The sequence below is a fragment of the Macaca fascicularis genome, chromosome 12 (genome assembly GCF_037993035.2).
Source record: "Macaca fascicularis isolate 582-1 chromosome 12, T2T-MFA8v1.1".
Classification (NCBI taxonomy): domain Eukaryota; kingdom Metazoa; phylum Chordata; class Mammalia; order Primates; family Cercopithecidae; genus Macaca; species Macaca fascicularis.
The window spans coordinates 118,874,226-118,897,886 of NC_088386.1; the positions used below are offsets into that span (position 1 = coordinate 118,874,226).

Below are 23,661 nucleotides of genomic sequence, written 5' to 3' on the forward strand. Positions count from 1 at the left end.
TTCTAATTAGAACATTCTTCTCCCAGTTCCAGGGTTTTCATGGCTCCCTTCCTCACTTTATTCAGGCCTTTGCTAAAGTAAACTCTACAGAGACGCTGTCTAGACTTTTCCATCCAAATAGCATCTATTGTCGTCTTCTCACCTTGTCTTGCAGGAAAACTTGCTATGAATTTTTCTTCATAGGTTAATCTGTTTGTATATCCCGATAGAATATATTTCCCATAAGTGCAGGGACTTGATCTATTTTGTTGATCTCAGTATAATTAATATTTGTTGAATTGAGTTAACTCAATTTGATTGAGTTATTTGATTGAATTGATAATGAAAAGAAATTGTTGATACAGCTGAATCTCATAAAAGTGTATGTGTTTGTTTTTTCTCTTCAATGCAGAAAACCAACCTCATAGCAAACCATTGCCCTCAGATATTGCAGTAATCATGTACACAAGTGGATCCACAGGACTTCCAAAGGGAGTCATGATCTCACATAGTAACATTATTGCTGGTATAACTGGGATGGCAGAAAGGATTCCAGAACTGGGGTATGTCAGAGTAAAGTAACATTGAGTAGTTAAGTATTTATGTCTGTTATAATGTTAGCATTTGTGTCATTTTATTAACATAAGGCTGAATTAGTCCTTCAGAGTCTGTCTGTAGTAGGCATTTCCTTAAAAAATAAAAAAGAAGATTAAAATTAATGGCAAAATAGTTACAGTTGTGAGATTGAAAATATATCGTATAGATACGTTTTAAAAAGTACAGAACTTAACTTTTTATAGTTGTAAATCCTTTAAGTTATTTTAATCAGCTTGTATTTGCCACTGTCGTTGTTTTTATATCTAAATACAATTCAGGTGAACAGGTAATTTAAATTATCCACTCAGTATTTGTTGAGCTTCACTATTCAGTCTCCGATTTTTCTTGTTAATACAAACTCCAGTGGTAGCAGCGGAAGGTAGAGTGGAGTGGGAAAGAGACTGATGGAAGAAACCAGATGGAAGTTTGAGGGACTGTCAAAGAAACATTGCCAGAGATGCAGTCGGTATTCTGATGACTGATAGGGTACAGTGGTTGGATATTTTTGATGCTTTTATGCACAGAAATTACAAACATACACGCACATACACACATAATTGCTATGGGATTGAACTTGGGGATGGAGAAATGTCTCTTATGTATGCATACATTTCAGAAAAAAATTAAGTGCAACAATTTTCTTACAGGTTTTTCTCAGTTGCCGTCTATATTTTGGTTGTGGGGGAAACTCTTGAAGCATATACAAATACATATTTTCTATATATTAAGTTCTCATTTATTACATAATCCAATTCCCAGAACAAGAGTCTTATCTGTAAAATTTCTGGCAAATAGCAGTGGGTTGGCAACCCACTAGATGTAAAGACCATTTCCTCCTTGGATGATTTATTCTGTTCTTCAAAAGAACCCTGTATTATTATTTGTTTAAGCCACTCCTGCTTCTGCCTCAGTACTTTTGCTTCAGCAGCGCTTAGAATTCCTGAGTGCTTTTAAGTAGGACTGGAAACAGCACTCCTTCCTGAGCGTGTCTGTCTCCTTGCTTTTAGGTTGAACTGTAATTCTTTTTCCCTAACATCCCCAGCGTCTGTCTGTCCTCTCTTCATCTCTTGCTCTCACAAACACACGCACACTTGACCAACAAATTGATGCCTGGGGCCCTTCCATGTGCTTTCAGGCTTGCTCCCATTATAGGGCACTTTTGGCATAGATGGCTCCTGACTTTTGTTTCTGATGCCTCCCTTTTCTTTTAGAGAGGAAGATGTCTACATTGGATATTTGCCTCTGGCCCATGTTCTAGAATTAAGTGCTGAGCTTGTCTGTCTGTCTCACGGATGCCGCATTGGTTACTCTTCACCGCAGACTTTAGCAGATCAGGTAAGTTCAGTGTCTGTGACTTGAAATACTAAAAAATCATAATGAATTTTAATGCGTTTTTTTCAGTCAGTATGACAGTGTATTATGACTGAGCGATGGTTCGTTTTAAAATGAACTTTAGCCTTTTAAGTGCTTCTTAGACTATAAGTACATTAAAATAATTTATAATTGACTTTTTGATCTAAGAATACCATTGAATTTTGAAAATAAGGATCACTTTCTGTAGATCACTTTTTCTTATTTTATAGTCTTCAAAAATTAAAAAAGGAAGCAAAGGAGATACATCCATGTTGAAACCAACACTGATGGCAGCAGTTCCGGTAAGAAGTGACCCTTATTTAATATTGAGTATTAAAGAAGTGTCACCCGCTACAAGGCATTAGTGCTAGTGAAAAATATATTGTTGACAAGGTAGTTTATGTAGGATTTATTCCTTATTGATTATGAATATTGCCTTAGGTGCTACAGGATTTCTTCAGTTCTGCTTTAGCTTTCTTATTTACTAAGCACTCAACTTAATTTCAGCTTCTATATGTAATTATCAGCTCCTTTCCCTAAATGCCTTCTTGTTAAAATAAAAAATTATTTCCATGACATCTGTTTGTGAATTCATCGACACTTGAAGCCTGTTGAGAGCTAGGAGGGAAAGTGAGAGATCACCTCCTTTTAAGCAAGCTGTATAGTTACCTCCTGAGTCCTCAGGGAAAGTGTGGTCTAAACACCAAACAAAGTGACAGAGAAGCTGGTGCAACTTCGAATGACTTAAGAGGGGCTGTGCGTCTTACATAATACAGGGGCCTGGGAATAAGTCAAGGGAAATGGGACAGCAGTGATTTTCTGGCTCCTTATAACATAGGCTGAGTTTGTTTGGAAATGATGGGAATTATTGTCAGATACCTAAATGCTTATGTCAAGAATAATTACATAGTTACTTCAAAGTCAAATATAAATAATCAGTAGTTTTATAGTTTCTTTCTATAATTATAGTTTCTTTAGTATCCTACTTAAATTCTTAGTTCACTTAAAAATGACATATAATTTAAAGTTATGGAGGAAACATTATTTTAAGTTATTAAGGTATACTTCACAGTCATGGAACTAGCCAGCAAAATGCAGCACAGACAAGGAAAGCTTCCTGGTGCGGTATCGAAAGACAAAGAGCCAAACAAAAACCCCAAAACGTTGCTTGGTCTTTTTGTGAGCAAAGAATGTGGTTCTGTATACTTTCATAAGATAAAGTTAGGAAATTTTGAAAAACCATTTCAGGTGGTTGTTCATTTATTTTGTGAGTAGGTTTTAGTTCAGAATCAGTAAGATAAGCAAAGCAATATAAAGAAGTAATATCTTACAATTTATATGAGTATCTAGATATATTTCTGCTTTTAAAAATTATTTTTGTAGAAACTTTATTTTTAAAGTAATGGTGGTTCTATTTTAAAAGTTTGATCTTGATAGGATACATCTTTTTGAAAAATTCAAAAAAGTTTTTTTTTCTTCTTGCTGAAGCACATCCACAGTTGAAGAATACGTCTTTTAAAATGCCTTAATATTGCTAAAAATATTAATCTGATGCTAAGATTTGAATATGTAAGGCAGCTGTTATCATTATTAACTATGTAAAACTCATTTTTATACATTTAGGAGATCATGGACCGGATCTACAAAAATGTCATGAATAAAGTGAATGAAATGAGTAGTTTTCAACGTAATCTGTTTATTCTGGCCTATAATTACAAAATGGAACAGATTTCAAAAGGACGTAATACTCCACTGTGCAACAGGTAAGTAAAGACTCTCTACCTCCTTCTTTCTCCCCTTGATGATTTAATCATTTAGTTCACATTAATAGCCCAATTAATTGAGATAGTAATAAAAAATAACTTTATTTCATAAAGTCAAGAGAACTCTTTAAAAAAATCCATCCCAGGCCAGGCGCGGTGGCTCACGCCTGTAATCCCAGCACTTTGTGAGAGGCTGAGGCGAGCGGATCACCAGGTCAGGAGATCGAGACCATCCTGACTAACATGGTGAAACCCTGTCTCTACTAAAAATACAAAAGGAAATTAGTCGGACGTGGTGGCGGGCGCCTGTAGTCCCAGCTACTCGGGAGGGTGAGGCAGGAGAATGGCGCAAACCGGGGAGGTGGAGCTTGCAGTGAGCTGAGATCGCGCCACTGCACTCCAGCCTGGGCGACAGAGCGAGACTTGGTCTCAAAAAAAAAAAAAAAAAAAAAAAATCCATCTTGGCTGAACACGATGGCTCACTCTTGTAAACTCAGCACTTTGGGAGGCCAAGGCAGGCAGATCACCTGAGGTCAGGAATTCAAGACCAGCCTGGCCAACATGGCAAAACCCCATCTCTACTAAAATTACAAAAATTAGCCGGGGTGGTGGCATGTGCCTATAGTCTCAAGCTATTAGGGAGGCTGAGACAGGAGAATCGCTTGAACTCAGGAGGCAGAGGTTGCAGTGAGCGAGATCGTGCTACTGCACTCCAGCCTGGGTGACAGCACGCGAGACTCATCTCAAAAAAAAAAGAAAAGAAAGAAATCCATTTTGACGTGGGAGGATTGCTTGAGGCCAGGAGTTCAAGACGAGCCTGGGCAACATAGCAAGACTCCTCTGCTTAGCTGGGCATGGTGTCACATATCTGTAATCCCAGTTACTTCAGGGACTGAAGTGGGAGGATCATTTGGGCCTGGGAGCAATGACTACACCGCTACACACCACCCTGGGTGAAAGTGAGACTCTGTCTCTTTAAAAAACAAGCAAACCAAAAACCTGTATAACAGTATGAGCAGTTTAAAAAAACCTGCATTGTCATTATAAGTGTGTTTTCACTTAAGATTTTGCTATTTGTGTGTTTATATTTTCTGTGAACACTTAGTTTTAATTATTTTGAGAAATAGTTTCTCTTTTGCTTTTATATTTATTTCAGTATGAATATAATTAAATGTTTTGTATTCAAAGTTTTAAATGATCAGTTTTGTTCCAACCTGTATTTGTATAGTGTTAATAGAGTACATAGATTTATGATTTTATCATGAAATAGCTTAGAAGTTAGAAAATGGAAGTATTACATTCAAAGTATTATTTATGGGAATATTAATATAGTTTTCAGATGCTTCACATAATTTAGAACTTTGTAAGTTTTTATCCTGCCTTACGTTACTTATTTCTTCAGTGAGTTATAAAGTCGGCCCTCTGTATCGACAGGTTCCACATCTTTAGATTCAACCAACCATGGATCAAAAATATTCTGGGGAGAAAAACAATAGAACATAACAATACAACAATGAAAAAGACAAATAATGCAGTATAACAACTATTTACATAGCATTTATGTTGTATTAGGTATTGTAAGTAATCTAGAGATAATTTAAAGTATTTTGGAGGATATGTGTAGGCTTTATGCAAATACTATGCCGTTTTATATAAGGGACTTATACATCTGAGGATTTTGGTAACCAGAGGATACTACCTCTCCTTTTTGATCAAGGCAGCATGCAATCTTTTTATTAGTGTGTTTTCAGAAACATCAATTAGATGTTTAACTGGTTTCCTTTTTTTGATGCTTCACAGATAATTTACTAGATTATTTTTAACAGTAAACACTTCAAAGCTTGAATTAGTGAAACTTTAAAAACAGATTGTTGTATACAAATTATACACATTTCTAATAAAGTACATTAAAGCAAAAATTAATTTGATTTAAATGTATTTCATAAAGATGATAGGATTGTTCAGTATTGATATATGATAAATATTTTACGTAAATAATAATATATAAGTGGCTGTAAGCAAGGGTTTTCCTGTCTCTATATAAAACTAAACCTGACAATTCAAATTTTAATATTAATTGAAAAGCTCTTAAGAGGAAATCATAAATTCTTTACCTTTTTGAACTTCAAAAAATTAAGATTTGAGGCTCAAGAGAATTTCCACATTGGCTGTGTAACCTTGGATAAGTCACTTCATCTCAAAATCTCTCATATCAAAACGGGGGGATTAGTTTCAGTGATTTGGAAGATCCCATTCAGTTTTAAAATCCTGTGGTTCTCTAATTTTTTTCTTTAGCTTTGTTTTCCGGAAAGTTCGAAGCTTGCTAGGCGGAAATATTCGTCTCCTGTTGTGTGGTGGCGCTCCACTTTCTGCAACCACGCAGCGGTTCATGAACATCTGTTTCTGCTGTCCTGTTGGTCAGGGATACGGACTCACTGAATCTGCTGGGGCCGGAACAATTACAGAAGGTAGTGTTCTCCATGATCAGAGGCTGGAGTGTGATGCCGGACGTTTTGTTGGGGATATGGGATACGTTCTGCAAATATATAGGAGAAGAGTAGTAAGGTGTTTGTGAGGCAGAATAATGGTAAATCCCAAGTACTATGATCATTGATACCAATTTTTACAATGTATTAGCTGCATCTAGAGTAAATAATTCATCTAGAGAAGTTTTTATATCAAACTGATATGTAATATTAAAAACCACTTAGCATTCTGGAAAAGAAACTTTAGTAACAAACATTGACTGTTTTGTTTATATTTGTTTTCTCACATCAGTGATTAAATTTTTATGTAGGAAAATTAAGGTGCTTTTGTTTATTTGTGTAGTAAGTATATTAAGGCTCAGGTTCAGAAATGTTTATGAGGATTTCTGTAAGTGTTAGAGAGGAGCTAGGTTCAGGTCTAGGGAATATTATTACCAGAGTTTATCATGTGGTTGTGGTTGAGGAGGAGATCTACCAACTAATTAGCAGTTCTGAGATGAATCGCATAGGGCCTCATGTGTCCCTTTTATGGGAGAAAGTTATTTTGCTTTCCGGTACAAGATACAGCTATGCTTCTCCTACTTTGTATTTGCTATATATGTATAGATACAAAACCTCATAACTGATTTTTCCCTATTTGAGTGCCTCTGTATACCATTTTCACGTATTACTTCATTTTTCTGTTTTTTGGTTATGTTTTCTGTGTTTTATGTATTTTTGGAAGCTACTTCTAAGTCATGTTTTGTAGGAAATAAGCAACCTTCAAATACATGCTTATAGGATTTCTTCCGAGGATCCTTAATTTCTTCTATTTTTAAGATTCAAATTGAATGATTAATCAGTAACAATTTATGTTGTAAATGAAAGTCTTTAAAGCATTAAATATCAGCCTTTCATTTCTGATATTTGGTCTTTGAAGAGGAAACATAATACAGTAGTAATTCATAATAGTAGAGGGTTCTTTCCTCACATCCTTGAAAGCTACCAGTCTTTTTCTTCAGCCTGCCTCTTGAGCTATTGCTGTATTAATTTTAAACAGGGTATGATAGCATAAGCTGATGGAACCTGCAGAGGTCTCACTTTGAAATGGTGATACATTACATGGGAAAAGATTAGAGAGGTGTTTTGTACTGCACATCTGTGAGGCCTAATAAGAAAGTAAAATAGATGTAAACCATTGCTTTCATCATCCTTTAGGACAGGGACTTCAAACTCATGAACCAGACAGCTACCTATTTAAATGAGTCAAGTGGGCCCTAATGTAAGACAATGTGATGGGTAAGGATTGATTCTGGAGGAACAGGAGCAGGCATGCCCTATCTAACGGAGGCTGTCCGTTCTGCTGTTCCCAAAATGTGGGCCCATTGTTGCTGGTGCTTCCACACTTACATCTAAAATTTCCTGATTTTTAAGAATGGCAATAACTAATTAAAAAAAAAAAAAAACCCTCAATGTAGGCCAGAAAGTACGACTCTACCGGCCTCACGGCCTGTGCTTCACCAGTACGTGACTTCTGCTTTTAAGGATTCTCTGGGGATATCTCAGCCTTGGGATAAATAATCATTTTTGGTAATTTAGAAAAATGAAGCAATGTATTATCTTACTGTTCTCAAATACCTTTTTTTTCATTTAATTCCTAGTGTGGGACTACAATACTGGCCGAGTGGGAGCACCATTAGTTTGCTGTGAAATCAAATTAAAAAACTGGGAGGAAGGTAATAACCACAGAGCATTAATTTTTAAAGTGTTAAACTTTAAAATTAGAATCACTTTAAAATTAGTGCTTCACGTTCTTCCTTTAGAATGTAAACACCCATAAGTGCTCATTTTTGTCCTTTGTAATAGACGTGTTTTATCTCGAACTATATGAATGCATTTATTTTTCTTGTTTCAAAGATGTTTCTGAGGAACTGTAATTGTTTTTATTTTACTTATTACATAGATGCAAGTGAGAATTGTGGCAAAAACTTGAGAAATGTACTAGTAAGTGAATAATGTCAGTAAATTAGGAGTGATCATAACTTTATTTTGCAGAAGTAAAATTGTAAAATTTATTTTATGAAATTGTGGATTTTTACATAATTTTTTTTCTTTCTTTTTTTCTGAGGGCGTCAACCTTGTATTATCAGAAGGAAATTTTCACTGTAATTCCATAAAAGTCTGTTTATCCTCATGCCATTTAAAGTAATGGTCACTTAAAAATTTATTTGATCCTGTTAAAATATACAAATTATCAAAATACACAAATTTTATTGTGACGCACCTTTCCTCTACATCAAGTAAAGATAAAGATTCTGGCCGGGCGCGGTGACTCACTCCTGTAATCCCAGCACTTTGGGAGGCCAAGATGGGTGGATCACGAGGTCAGGAGTTTGATACCAGCCTGACCAACATGGTGAAACCCTGTCTCTACTAAAAATACAGAAATTAGCCAGGCGTGGTGGTGTGTGCCTGTAATTCCAGCTACTCGGGAGGCCTCATGAGGCAGGAGAATCACTTGAACCCGGGAGGTGGAGGTTGCAGTGAGCTGAGATTGCACCCCTGCACTCTAGCCTGGGCGATAGAGTGAGACTCTTGTCTCCAAAATAAATAAATTAAATAAATAAATAAATAAAGATTCTAAGGCTTGGATATCTTTTAGCTATCTTTAGCAGAATTAGTGAAAATATTTAATAAATTTAGACCTGGAGTCATTTTGAAATTATCTGTAAGAATAAATCTTAATATGTAGTAACTCACTTTTTTTTTTTTTTTTTGACCTGGAGTTTCGCTCTTGTTGCCCAGGCTGGAGTGCAGTGTCAGTGGTCTTGGCTCACTGCAATCTCCACTTCGTGAGTTTGAGCGATTCTCCTCCCTCAGCCTCCCTAATAGCTGGGATTACAGGCGTGCACCACCACTGCAGGCTAATTATTGTATTTTTAGTAGAGGTGGGGTTTCACCATGTTGACCAGGCTGCCCTCAAACTCCTGACCTCAGGCGATCCACCCTCCTTGGCCTCCCAAAGTGCTGTGATTACACACATGAGCCACTGCGCCCAGCAGTAACTCATTTTTATATAGGGATTTGTTCTATTAATTGCATGACTTAATACTTTTATCAGTTTATCAATATGATATTTAAGACAATGCAGAATCTTTCAAATTTGTCTTCTGTTGTATTTGTAATTTTATACAACAAATGGAAGATGTTGGATTTTTCTTGGAATAGAAGTTTGAAAACATAAATGCTTATGGTTTAGCAGCTGAGATTTTGTGCCTACTGTTAAATTGATAAACTTTGCTCGTTCACAGTGTCTGCCTTTTTTCCTTTGGGAAGTTCTAATTGGATTAAAATAGTGACTCTATTTAGAAACTATTAGTTTCAAATTTTCATGTGTTGTGTTTAGCTCAACTTAAAATAATTAACTCAATTACTATTTTATTAGGTGGATACTTTAATACTGATAAACCACACCCCAGGGGTGAAATTCTTATTGGGGGCCAAAATGTGACAATGGGATACTACAAAAATGAAGCGAAAACAAAAGCTGATTTCTTTGAAGATGAAAATGGACAGAGGTGGCTCTGTACTGGGGATATTGGAGAGTTTGATCCTGATGGGTGCTTAAAGATTATTGGTAAGTCGTCTAATATAGTTTTGAAAATGAATGTTTCTGAAATAGTTTACATAAGAGGTACAATGTATTTAGAGAAGGTGTTTAATAATATAAATATGTAATCTTAGTTTGGGTTGTTGCATCACTCCTTTAATATAAAATATTATGGACTGTGGAATTTATGAGGCCTGACATGTTATGAGTTCTCAAAGATGGTTCAGCAGCAGTGGTATTCTAAATTACTATTAGATAACCCTTAGTCATTCTTTCCTGCCTGCGTTTCTGACATCTAGAGGTTAGTGGATGGAGCTCTCACAGTCTGAACTGCACCTGTGCCTTGCCCAGGAGAACAAAGGAAAGCCAGGCAGCTCAAGTGCTGTGACTCATATGGGTTGAAAAATACCTTATTCTGCTTCTCCTTTTAGGTTCTTTTTTTTTTTTTAAAGTTAATTGCATTTCAGTTAGCCGTGCATGGTGTCTTTGTCGGGCGCCCATAATCCCGGCTACTGGGGAGGCTGAGGCAGGAGAATGGCATGAACCTGGGAGGCGGAGCTTGCAGGGAGCAGAGATCACACCACTGCACTCCAACCTGGGCGATAGAGCAAGACTCTATCCAAAAAAAAAAAAAAAAAGTTAATGGCATTTCTGTCCCTGTCTTGCTAACTGGAAGCCTGGGAGGAGACTCAAGACTGTTCTCTTCAGTCAGCTTCCCGTTCCTATTTTATATCTCACTAGTTTATTTTATGAGCTATGTCTCAAAATCCTACTCTTCTCTCTTTGTCTCTCTTACCTGATCATTGGTCAGGCATATACCTTCTGCCACCCTTTCCCAAGAATTTCTTCTCTGTCACCATGCTTACCTCCTTAAACACACCCTCTCACTGCCACCATGTAATCACTAAACATGGATCTTACCAGCCACAACCATTTAATGTCTCCTAGAAGCTCAGTGCAGGGTGCCCCTGTTAACATTCTTCGCATCTTCTCCTTCATCGTCAGTTGTTTCCTCCTCCTCCTTGATGCAGCTGAAATTAGAGGTGATGTTTTTCTGGCTTTTGCCAGTGTTGTTCCACCTGACTACCTCTCACTCTTCCCTTAGGACTCAGCTCAAGTGGCTGAGCGTAGTGACTCAGGCCTGTAATCCCAGCTACTCAGGGGGCTGAGGTGGGAGGATCACAGGAGCCCAGGAGGCCGTGATTGTGCCACTGCACTCCAGTATGGGCAACAGAGTGAGACCCTGTCTCAAAATCTCAAAACCAACCAACCAACCAACCAACCAACCCTCAGCTCAGCCCTCACTTGCAAGAATTTTTTCCGAATCCCCAGGTTGGAGAGTCTTAACCCTTAGTGCTACCATTGTAGTACCAGTGTATTGAAGTAGTATGTTTTTGCATTATGCATGTCTCCAGATAGATTGTGAGCTTGCAGATGGCATTGAATATCTTCCTCACCTGCCTGGTACTAATGGATACCAGGAATAAACTCATTCAGAAGAACATACTTGAAGCCCTGCTAATGGAGTCCATTAAGTAGAAGTTAATTGGTTTTCTTTCTTTATGTTTTTTGAGATGTAGTCTTGCTCTGTCACCCAGGCTGGAGTGCAGTGGCATGATCTCAGCTCACTACAACCTCCGCCTCCTGGGTTCATGCAATTCTCCTACCTCAGCCTCCTGAGTAGCTGGGATTACAGGTGTGCGCCACCACGCCCAGCTTATTTTTTTTATTTTTAGTAGTGACGGGGTTTCACCATGTTGGCCAAGGTAGTCTCGAACTCCTGACCTCTAGTGATCTGCCCGCGTCGGCCTCCCAAAGTTCTGGGATTACAGGTGTGAGCCACTGCACCTGGCCTGTTTTTCTTTAAAACCATGTATTTAGCAGTACAAAAATTAGGGCCTAATTGTAATATGTGCTTTTAATTTCAGCATAACCATTAATGCTTAAGTTTGCAAAGTTTTAAACAATTTGATAGCAAATTACTTAGAGAATGGCCAGTATTTATAGATGTATTAAATGTTATTAATATTATTACTCATTGTTTTCTCCTCTCCACCTTTCTTCTCTGTTTTGCAGATCGTAAAAAAGACCTCGTAAAACTACAGGCAGGAGAATATGTTTCTCTTGGGAAAGTAGAGGCAGCTTTGAAGAATCTTCCACTAGTAGATAACATTTGTGCATATGCAAACAGGTAAGAACATGGAATTCATACTGCTTTTGCTTAAAACATTTGATGTCCATAGACATTTCCTACCTGTATGGACCTTCTTTGTAAAAATGTTCCGAGAACTCTTCCTATCTGTTACTTGTGGGAACAGCCTCCTCCTCATTCCAGCCATTAGCTGACTCTTTCCTCGTAAGGCTTCCCCAGTCTTTCTCTCTGTGTCTGTTTTCTGCTTTACGTCTCACTGCAGTGTCCCATGTAGGGAGGTGAAGAAAATAAAATCTTCCTTCCTGCCGCCTTGGTATCCCTACCTACCTGTCCCTCAGGAGGGGAAGCTTCACAGAACTACTCCAGAGGAATGGGGAGTAAAGAAGTGGCAGTGAGCAGTGTGCTGCTTAGTGCTTACCCCCACTCTACACTTGAGCCTGCTCGGCACTCCAGGCAGGTCTTGGGGCTCCTACTGTAAGCTGTGTTAAGCTGCAACCTAACGCACAGCATCCCCACCTCGTGATGATGATGAGGGTGCTGGGAACCTGACTACGACGGTTGACATGAATTGTTATGAGAAAGTAAAATCTGTTACCAGAAAAACTAATTTAGAAACAGACGTTGGGGGTACAGCCTAAGTTAGAAATGAATTGTATTTATTTATAAATGATTCCAGTCTTTAGCCATTTAGTATTTTCTTTAGTGATGGTACAGTTCTGAATTTATTTATGTGATAGTAACCAGAAGTATCCTCTTCCTGATGTTACTGTTTTATGGCCTTCAAAAAAGTATCTGCCTTCATTGGGCATAGAGTTCCTCTATCAATACAAATTCTCATAACAAAAGAAAAAAATGAATATATTCACGTCGTTTTGATTCATTGCTGAATTTTTTAGATAGTTTTAAATTTATGTTAGATTTTAAGTTTTTTAAAACACGTGCTATGAAATACTGATAAGGTTTAAAGATGAATTTTCTAATATTTGTAACTTTTTAAATGTGTACATGGCACTCTTCATAACAGTTTTTCATAGTGGAAGTTTATCATGAAATGTCAGATTGAGATTTATTTAGCAATGAACTCTGCCAAAGCATTGGAACATATTATGAGTCAAACAGTAAAACTGGCAGTTGCATGAAATGGGTATGCCAGTGCCAAGTATGGCACATGCATTTAAAAAAAATAGTGAGGAGTTATTTACTGCTTGTCACTGCAATAATAACTGTAGTTAACACAGTATACCATTTTGTTCCTTATCTAAGTTATTCTTTCTATATTTCAGTTATCATTCTTATGTCATTGGATTTGTTGTGCCAAATCAAAAGGAACTAACTGAACTAGCTCGAAAGAAAGGACTTAAAGGGACTTGGGAGGAGCTGTGTAACAGTTGTGAAATGGAAAATGAGGTACTTAAAGTGCTTTCCGAAGCTGCTATTTCAGGTGAGTATTCGGTTAAACTGATAGTAAGAACTGAGATGGGAAGAGAGTACTTACATGCATTCAACCTGTTTTAAGGTTTAGGGTTCATCACTTTCTGCTCAGAAACCATTTCTACCATTAGTATATGGAAGAGTAAACTTATCAGTCCGCCAATCAAGCCCTGCTACACAAATTTTCCTCTCCCACCAAACTGATGTACATGTATCTTGAATGTTCTTGTCTCTGCAACCTTTGCTTTCTGGGTTGACCCTTTCTCTTTTCTCAGCTGTTCTTCAAGGCCTTGCCCAGCTTCCTGGCCACACTAGCCCATAGTGATTAGGCCAGAACTCCTTTTGAAACTTTATACAATGTTAGAAGAGTACTGGTGGTTGGTTGTACTAATAGCTTCATAACCATTTTTGGTGGGGTGAGGGGTGCCGAAGACTAGTTTAATATTTTTGGTTTAATCAAAACATCTGTGTCTTTTGAGTTGTTGGGTCAAGCATAAAACAAACATGAATTATTTTTTATTTATTATTTTTTTTTTTAAGAGACAGGGTCTCTTCTGTTGCCCAAACTGGAATACAGTGACACAATCATAGCTTACTGCAACCTTGAACTCCCAGGCTCAAGCGATTCTTCACCCCAGCCTCCCAAGTAGCCAGGACTACCAGTGCATGCCACTATGCCAAGCTAATTAAAAAAAAAAAAATTTTTTTTTTTTTATTTCGTTGTTGAGACGAGGTCTCACTATGTTGGCCAGGCTGGTCTTGAACCAGCCTGGCTCCAGCGATCCTCCCAACTTAGCTTCCTGAGTACCTGGGACTACAAGCATGTGTCACCATGCCAGGCTCCAGCATTTACTTTTTAGTCTCTTCACATTTCAGTAATGTCAGATTCCACTCAGTCTTTTAAGTCAGCCCTGTGGTACATGCCTTACTGGTTTTGCTCATAGTGTATATTCCTTTGGAAACCACTCCTGAAATACTTTTAATCTTTGAAGACTCAAACCTTGTGTATTATTTCTATGTTTACTTTTACAAGTTAGAGTTAATACATCTTTTTTTACTCCCAAGGCACTTTATGTCTTTAATTTTGCGTATTTCTTTCTTTTATTGTAGTAAAAATCTCATAACATCCAATTTACTGTCTTAACATTTTAAGTGTACAATTCAGTAGTGTTTAGTGTATTTACATTATTGCACAACTGATCTTTAGAACTATTTCATCTTGCAAAACTGAAACACTATACCCATTACACTAATTCCCCTTCCCCCTCTCTCCCTTCCCTCCACCTTTTTACTTTCTGTTTCTAAAATTTTGACTACTTGAGGTACTTCATACGTGTGGAATCATACAGTATTTATTCTTTTGTAACTGACTTATTTAGTGTAGCATATCTTCATGTTTATTCATATTGTACCATGTGATAGGATTTTTCTTTTTTAGGGTGCATAATGTTCCATTGTATGTATATTGCACATTTTCTTTATCCATTCATCTATGTTTGGACATTTGTGTTGCTTCTACCTCTTGGGTATTGTGAATAATGCTGTGATGAGCGTAGATGTGCAAATATGTCTTTGAGATGCTGCTTTGAATTATTTTGAATGTATACCTAGAAATGAGATTGTTAGATCCTATGGCAGTTATTAATACTGTATTTAATTTTCTCAGGAAACTCTGTACTCTGTTCCATAATGACTATTGATTTACATTCCCACCAACAGTATTAAGGGTTTCCATTTCTCCACATCCTCACCAACATTTGTTATATATATATTTTTTTCTAATATCCATTCTAACAGACGTGAAGTGATACCTCATTGTGGTTTTTGATTTGCATTTCTCTTTTTATTAGTTATGTTGGGCTTCTTATATATACTTGTTGGCCATTTACGTATCTTTTGCAGAAAATTGTCAATTCAAGTCCTTTGCCCATTTTAAAATCAGGATCCCCCCCAACCTCACCCCTGTAGTTAAGTTGTGCAAGTTTCTTATAAATTCTGAACATGTAATAGTCTGTTCTCACACTGCTATAAAGACATACCAGAGACTGGGTAATTTATAAAGGAAAGAGGTTTAATTTACTCACTTCTGCATGACTGGGGGAGGCCTCAGAAAACTTATTATACAATTATGGCAGAAGGGGAGAGGGAGAGAGAAGCAAAGACACATCTTACATGGCGGCAGGCGAGAGAGCAAATGAAGAGAGAGAGCGAAGGGGGAAGAGCCCCTAAAACCGTCAGATCTTGTGAGATCTCACTCACCATCACGAGAACAACATGGGGAAACCGCACCCATGATCCAATCACCTCCCAACAGGTTCCTCCCTTGACATGTGGGGATTATGGGGATTATAATTTGAGATGAGATTTGGGTGGGGACCCAGAACCAAACCTTATCAGGACATTGCATTTATTTGTGTCTTTTAAAATTTCTTTTAGCAACATTTTGTAGTTTTCAGGGTGTAAATCTTTCACCTCCTTGGTTAGGTTTATTCCTAAGTATTTCATCCTTTTTAATGCTACATTAAATGGTATTGTTTTCTTAATTTCTTTTTGAGAACAGTTACTGTTAGTGTATAGACATGCAGTTGATTTTTCATGTTGATTTTTTTTTATCCTGCAACTTTGCTGGAATCTTTATTGGTTATAAAGGTTGTGTGTGTGTGTCTTTAGAGTTGTCTACATATAATCTATTTTCTTATTGCTCTTCTGATTGTTCTACTCATAAATGAAAGTGGAGTATTGAAGTCTCCTACTATTATTGTATTGCTTTCTATTCCCCCCTCCAGTTATGTCAGTGTTTGCTTCATGTATTTAGAAACTCAAGTTATGTGTATATTTATAATTGTTATATCATCCTGGAGAATTGACTCTTTTATCATTATATTATAATTAATGTCCTTCTTTGTCTCTTGTGACAATTTTTGTTTTAAAGTCTGTTTTGTTTAAGTATGGCCATCCCCTTTAGGTTCTTATTTTCATGGAATATCTATTTTCATCCTTCACTTTAGGCTATGCATGCCCTTAGATCTAGAGTGTGTTTCTTGTAGATGACATATACTTGAGTCTTGTTTTATATTCAGTTGGTCAATCTGTATCTTTTAATTGGGCATTTAATCAACATTTACATTTCAGGTAATTATTGATATGAAAGACTTTTCTATATCCATTTTGTTAACTATTTTCTGTATATCTTGTAGCTTTTCCTCTCTTGCTGCCTTCTTTTGTTTTGTTCATTATTTGTGTGTATAATTACATTCTTTGATTCCCTTGTCTTTTTTCTTTGTGTATGTTCTATAGACATTTTCTTTGTGGTTGTCAATGCAGTTACATAAAACATCTTAAAATAACAGTCTATTTTAGTTTGATAACAGCTTAATCTTCCATCTCATATAAAAACTTGACTCCTTTATCTCTGCTACTCCCTCAAAAAAGACCTTTTTATTGTATAGTCATTAATATAGATTCATAATTACTTTTTATGTCTTTGTTTTTTAAATTCTATACAGATTTAAATGTGACTTATGCACCTATATCAGATTACTGTCAGAATTCTGTATTTGCCTGTGTATTTACCTTTACCAAGGAGTCTTGTAGTTTCTTATGGTTTTGTGTTACTGTTTGTTTTCATTTTGCTTTAATTTGAAGTATTAATTTTTGTAGGGCAGGTCTAGTGGTGATAAACTCCCTCTACTGTTGTTTATCAAGGAGTCTTAATTTTTCCTTTATTTTTGAAGGACAGGTTTAGGTTACAGTGTTCTTGTTTGGCAATTTTTTTTTTCTTTCAGTATTTTGAATACTACTACTTTCTAACCTGCCAGCTTTCTGCTGATAAATGATAGTTCAGTGAGAGCTTTCTTGTATGTGATTAGTCATTTTTCTCTTGCTGCTTTCAAGATTTTTTGTGACTTTTGACAGCTTGATTACAAGTGTGTTTTGGTGTAGTTCTCTTCCTAGTAGAGTGTTTTGAGCTTCTTGAATTTATACTCCCATTTCTCTTCTCAGATATAGGAAGGTTTTGGCCATGATATCTTCAAATAGGCTTTGTGCTCCTTTCTCTCTTCTTTTTCTGAACCCCTATAGCGAGCATTTTCCACTTGATGGTGTCCCATTCGTTCCTTAGGTTCTCCTCATTTTTACGTTTTTGCTCCTCTTACTCATTTCAGAAGTTCTGTCTTTGAGTTCATAGATTCTTTTTTCTACCTGATCAAGTCACTGTTGATCCTCTAGTGAATTTTTCAATCCATTTATTGTATTTAGTTCCAGAATTTCTATTTGGTTCTTCATTTAAAAAAATTTTCTTTCATTTATATTTTCATTTTGTTCATGCATTGTTTTCTTGTTTTTTTTTCAGGTGTCTATCTGTACTCTCTTGTAATTCATTGAGCTTTCTTATGACAGTTATTTTGAATTTGGTAATTCATCTATCTCCATGTCTTTCTGTGGTTTATTTCTGGAGGTTTAATTTGATCTTTTGATAGCCTATGTTTTTCTATTTCTTTGTATGTCTTTATTTTTGTTGGGATGTCAGCAATTTGAAAAATCAGCTACCTTTCTCTGTCTTACAGTCTGCTTTTGTATTGAGAGGACTTTGTCCAGTCAGCCCTACTACGAGTTCTAGAGCCAGCCATCTTAAGCCTTTTCTGAGGCTGTGTCCTTTTTGGGTTTGTCGGGTACAGTCTAATTCAAGAGATCTGCTGGTTTCTACTCAGGAGCTCCCTCTGGTGTCTGTCTGTGATATTGTGGCCTCACTGGTGCTATAGTTAGCCATGGTACTGGTACTGGAGCTCTACCTAGTGTCTGTGATACTGCAGCCTCTGGTGCATGTTAATCTTTGTTCTTGACAGTTCCCAACCTGGTGCCCTATTCCTGTTATTTAGATTCAGGAAAGACAGAAGCAAGTTCCTTGCACCACAGAAGTCAGAATATTGGGTGTATGTTCCACTCCTCCTCTTCCCTAGGGAGAAGTCAGAAGTTAGGGATTTCTTCCTTATTACTTTGTACTGTGCTGAGGGGAGAGTCTTTGGCAAGCGAATGCCTTGCATTTTTCTATCAGCCTTTGATGTGGTTGGTTTCCTGCTGTACTGGAGTGCAGGAACCTCTTAACTGGTTTCTGAGTTTCTTACACAGGCAACAAATAGGCCCATATAGCATTGTTAAATCCATGTTTCTGTAGAGGAAGGAGAGACTGTCTTTTCCTATATTGTCATCTTGCTGACATCACTCCTTAACACATTTCTTTTGTGTGTCATATGGCTAGCTGTTTACCCATTTCCCTTTGTTAGATTGCATGCCACTTGAGAGCAGAAACTCGTCATTTTTTATATTTTTAAAAGAATGTTTAGTAAAGCACTTTACATGTAGTAATAGGTGTTTAATATTTGTTGAACGAATGCTTAGAAAAATAAGTCAGTCCTAGTGATGACATACGGTTTTTCAAAACTACATCTGCCCCTTAATCTCCTTTAAACGCTTTACTTTCTTCCCTTCCTTTCTCCCTACATTTGCACTCTCATGAATCTCCTGAGTATTAGGCAATATGTTAGGAACACAATAGTGAGCAGGCATTCTGTCTCCACATAGCTTGTAGGGAATATCCTGGTTCAGTGACATAATTTGTCTTAAACATTATTATTTTTAATTTCTGAAGTAAATGTGCTCTGTATAATAAATTCAAAGAAAACAAATAGATGTAAAGGAAAAAGTGAATTTCCCCATTTCTTTTCTCCTGGATACCGGGCTCTAGAGGCGTGAAGTTTATAGCTTGGTGTATGTATCCTTCTCACATCTAGGTGCATATAAGTTTATGTGGCCGGTGCTGGAACTTGTCTTTTTTTTTTTTTTTAAACCTAACATTATGCATTTATGCTGCATATATGACAGTGGTCACAGAAGATTATAATATATTTTTACTGCCTTTTCTATGTTTAGATATGCTTAAATACACAAACACTTAAGCATTGTGTTACAATTACCTGTGGTATTCAGTACAATAACATGCTGTGCAGGTTTGTAGCCAAGGGGCCATAGGCTATATACATGATGGCAAAACTGCCAAGTGATGCATTTCTCAGAACATATCCCTGTCATTAAGAGATGCATGACTGTATTGGATACCCTATTGGATACCTGTTGGATACCCTATTGGATATCCTATTAGATATCCTGTTGCCCAGGCTGGAGTGCAGTAGCACAATCATAGCTCACTGCATCTTCAGATCTCCTGGGCTCAAGTCATCCTCCCACCTCAGCCTCCTGAGTAACTGGTATTATAAGTGTATGCCACTATACCCAGCTCCTATTTTTTATTTCTATTAAAAATTTTTTTAAAATTATTTATTTTAGAGACAAGACAGGGTCTCGCTATGTTACCCAGGCTGGCCTCAAATTCCTGGCTCAAGCGATCTTCCTGCCTGAGCCTTCAAAGTTCCTGGGATTACAGGCATGAGCCATCGTTTTCAATGATAGAATTATGTTCTGTTTTGTCCCTCTATCATATTTTATTTAGCTCATTTTCCTCTTGGTGGGGACTTGTTAAGTAGTTTCTTGTTTTACTTACGTTAGTATTTTGAGGAGTGGATTCTTTAGAAGTGACATGCATGGTTCACTTGTTGGTTGTGCATTTTGATGGGTACTCAAAAAGTGGGGAAGTGACACCATTTGCTAAGAACTTAAATACATTTTCTTTTTTTTAAAATCATCTTAGCAAGTCTGGAAAAGTTCGAAATTCCAGTAAAAATTCGTTTGAGCCCTGAACCGTGGACCCCTGAAACTGGTCTGGTGACAGATGCCTTCAAGCTGAAACGCAAAGAGCTTAAAACACATTACCAGGCAGACATCGAGCGAATGTATGGAAGAAAATAATTACTCTCTTCTGGCATCAGTTTGCTACAGTGAGCTCAGATCAAATAGGAAAATACTTGAAATGCATGTCTCAAGCTGCGAGGCAAACTCCATTCCTCATATTAAACTATTACTTCTCATGACGTCACCATTTTTAACTGACAGGATTAGTAAAACATTAAGACAGAAAACTTGTGTCTGTCTCTTCTTTCATTTTCCCCGCCACCAACTTACTTTACCACCTATGACTGTACTTGTCAGTATGAGAATTTTTCTGAATCATATCGGGGAAGCAGTGATTTTAAAACCTCAAGTTTTTAAACATGATTTATATGTTCTGTATAATGTTCAGTTTGTAACTTTTTAAAGTTTGGATGTATAGAGGGGTAAATAGGAAATATAAGAATTGGTTATTTGGGGGCTTTTTTACTTACTGTATTTAAAAATACAAGGGTATTGATATGAAATTATGTAAATTTCAAATGCTTGTGAATCAAATCATTGTTGAACAAAAGATTTGTTGCTGTGTAATTATTGTCTTGTATGCATTTGAGAGAAATAAATATACCCGTACTTATGTTTTAAGAAATTGAGATCTTGTGAATATATGCCTGTCAGTGTCTTCTTTATATATTTATTTTTTATTAGAAAAAATAAAGTTTGGTGATGCATGAAACAAAATAGCAAGAGAGGGTTATAGTTTAATAGTAAGGGAGATAACACAGCACATGTAGCACCAGATGATAATTAGTCTCTAGTAGCTTACTATCAGAATGTTCAATGAAGTCTTCTATTCAGCTGTCGAAACTAGAAAATGTCCAAACTTAAGTGGAAGCAATTCTGAAAGAGAGGATAGAATTTAAAAGAGTATATAAAGTTATTCTTTGAATATTTCATTGCCTATATGTACATCGAGTTATCTATATTTATAAACAAATTAGTCATGGAAAATTATTCTATCCCAAAGTCTCCTTTTAGTCTAGATAATCATATATCTCATTTGAAAATTAGTATTTTTCATAGTTTGCACTGATGCGTGTATGGATGTGTGTGAGAGAGTCAGTGGTAGCTTATTTAAAAAGCACCTTATCCTTTCTACCATAACCTTTCTACACTAGAAAATGAAATAATTTAGAATGCATTTGATAATAGCATTCTCACTAAGATACATGAAAATTTAACTTTATAACCATGTGAGTTAAGATTTAATTTATAGGTTTTGATGTCAGTGTTGAAATTGTTTGTGATTCAGAAACACTGCTTGTGTGATACATAGTAAGTCTCTTCATATGTTACTGCTTGTCTGTTGTTATTTCTGGATTATCAAAAGCAATAGTACACCAATTAAGATATGCTCAAATCAGGCGTTAAATCGTAGGCACCACATTTTTCATGTCAGACTAGTTGTTTTCTTGATTCTCAGTTACTGTAGGCATCAAAAGGCAGTAAAAAGAAAAAAAACAAAGATGAACCTAGGTCTGTGTAAAGTAAGGGGAGTGTTTGGAGCAGCCAGGACCATGTAGTGTGTGGTCACATCACAAGCATCCTGTGTGGAGACATTACAATACAGTGTTTGTTTTGTTTTAAACTTTTCTTGTATTCTTGTATATTTGTATTATGTTTTGAATGCTTTTCTCTTTTCATAATTAAATATTAATGTTTGGGATAACTGCCAAGAAGAAGTAAAAATATTAAATGGAACTTCTATATGAGGATGTTGTGATCTACAAATTAAATCTTGGTGGGTGGAGAGAATTTGTTTCCGATGCCTTGTCTTTAGAATAATTGTTTGCTTTCAGGTGATTGAAAAAGGAGATTGTATCTAGGAAAAAAGTGTTAATGCTTCAAAGGAGAGATACTGATAATTGTGACTTGAGTAGCTGATCACTGATTGAACCATCTAATGAGGCAGGCTTAAACTTTATCTAGTTTGGTTTGTTTTCCCATATGAAGTTTATAATTCCTTTCAGTCCTAAAATGTCAGTTGGCAGGTGTCAGATGCCACAGTAGAACATGAAATTAAGTAAGTAGAGTCCCCTTTTCAACAAATTTCTCTGTAAGCAAAACTATCTTTAGTGACTTATAATATCCTCTAAAACTACCCTTTCAAGAGGAAAAAATTGTTCAATGAAAAAAACCACCCAATTATGACTCATATAAGAAACACTGGTTTAACCAGGAGATACTTGGGGAGGAAAACTTTAAGGAATTTCAAATTGCTAAATCTAATACAAATATTTGACAACAGGATATAGATCTAAAAGAATGGCTCTTAAGAACTATTGTTTACTGGGAATAAGCTAAGCTGTATGAAGAATTCGTAAACATTTCATGTTCCAGTAAGTTTAGCAGCTTATAGCAAAGACTGGTGGCCACCTCCATTTTTCTCCCACCCCTCCTCCACTGACATCTTTCTTAGCAGAAACTGCATTAAAAAGTTTTTGCTGACACAGAACAAACCTTGAAGTAGTATCTACTTTCTAAATACTACTTTGCTTTTCACTAGTGGATTTGATGTTTGTAATGTTCTCTAAAGCTTGCAACTTTTTCAGCAACGTTTAAAAACAGATTAACCTGTAATAACTTATTTGTTTGCTGCTAAAATACTCAAGATTTTACTGTTTTTAACTAGTCCCTGTGATACAACTTTGAAAAATTTTTAAGAAATCTCTGATGTGTGGGCTCCTTTTTTTCCATAAGAATTATGTACATCTGTGATGTTTTACAGGGGGATCCACTTTTAAACAGTGTACATATTGGACCACACTGAAATGTCATATATCCTTTCTCTACTTAAAATTGGTTATTTACTGTGAGTTCATTTCTGATGTATTCTTGGTTGTTGCTGTTTTCTGCCTGAAGACATGTAAATCATAAAGAGCTACATGGTATGGACTATTTATTTGTAATTTGACATGAAGTTTGAAGAATAAAGATATATAAAAATTGAAGTTTCTGATATTAAAGCTGTTAATATATTGGGTTTTTTTTTTTTTTTTTGGTTTTGTTTTTTAGGAAAAACTCTTTCCATAAAAGTGAAACTTTAATTGACATTCCTGAAATACTTGTTGAAGAAGGAGTTTGGGGAATTTTCCATCCTGGCCTAACAACCTAACACCCTAACCAAAGGAAAACTTTTTATTCTAGAAGTTCTGTTAATAATCTACTTTGTTTCCTAGCCTTTGTATGTTCTAAGTTTTCCCTAACCCTTTCTGAATTCCTCCTTTCCATTCCTCCTTTTTGGTTTTGACTGCCCAGAAGATATACTGTCAGAATTTTAAATTCCAAAATATTCATACAGCATAAAATCTCGAATGGAGATGGTAAATTAAAATTTGGCATCAAAATTATTGGTGTAGAATCTACAATGTGGCAGAAATATCTAAACTTTGTGCCAACATTTAATCCAATGATTGTGGGAGGAAGAGTTGTATCATGCTGTATTTTGGAAACGAATCTCCCTCACCCATC

At 36.3% G+C, this 23,661-nt stretch overlaps 1 protein-coding gene across 5 annotated transcripts in view; it reads left to right on the forward strand.

Moving 5' to 3' along the window:
* The window catches only part of ACSL3 (acyl-CoA synthetase long chain family member 3), an 80,646-nt gene extending 57,505 nt beyond the window's left edge, over positions 1-23,141 (forward strand). For all 5 annotated transcript variants that reach the window (XM_065526166.1, XM_005574429.4, XM_065526167.1 and 2 more), the window contains 10 exons: positions 392-542; positions 1,788-1,911; positions 2,160-2,231; positions 3,553-3,692; positions 5,988-6,160; positions 7,819-7,893; positions 9,603-9,794; positions 11,844-11,958; positions 13,203-13,360; positions 20,054-23,141. In XM_065526166.1, the coding sequence (XP_065382238.1) occupies positions 392-542; positions 1,788-1,911; positions 2,160-2,231; positions 3,553-3,692; positions 5,988-6,160; positions 7,819-7,893; positions 9,603-9,794; positions 11,844-11,958; positions 13,203-13,360; positions 20,054-20,211 (1,358 nt within the window). In that variant the 3' untranslated portion in view covers positions 20,212-23,141. The remainder of the gene's footprint in view (positions 1-391; positions 543-1,787; positions 1,912-2,159; positions 2,232-3,552; positions 3,693-5,987; positions 6,161-7,818; positions 7,894-9,602; positions 9,795-11,843; positions 11,959-13,202; positions 13,361-20,053) is intronic.
* Positions 23,142-23,661: the final 520 nt, after the last annotated feature.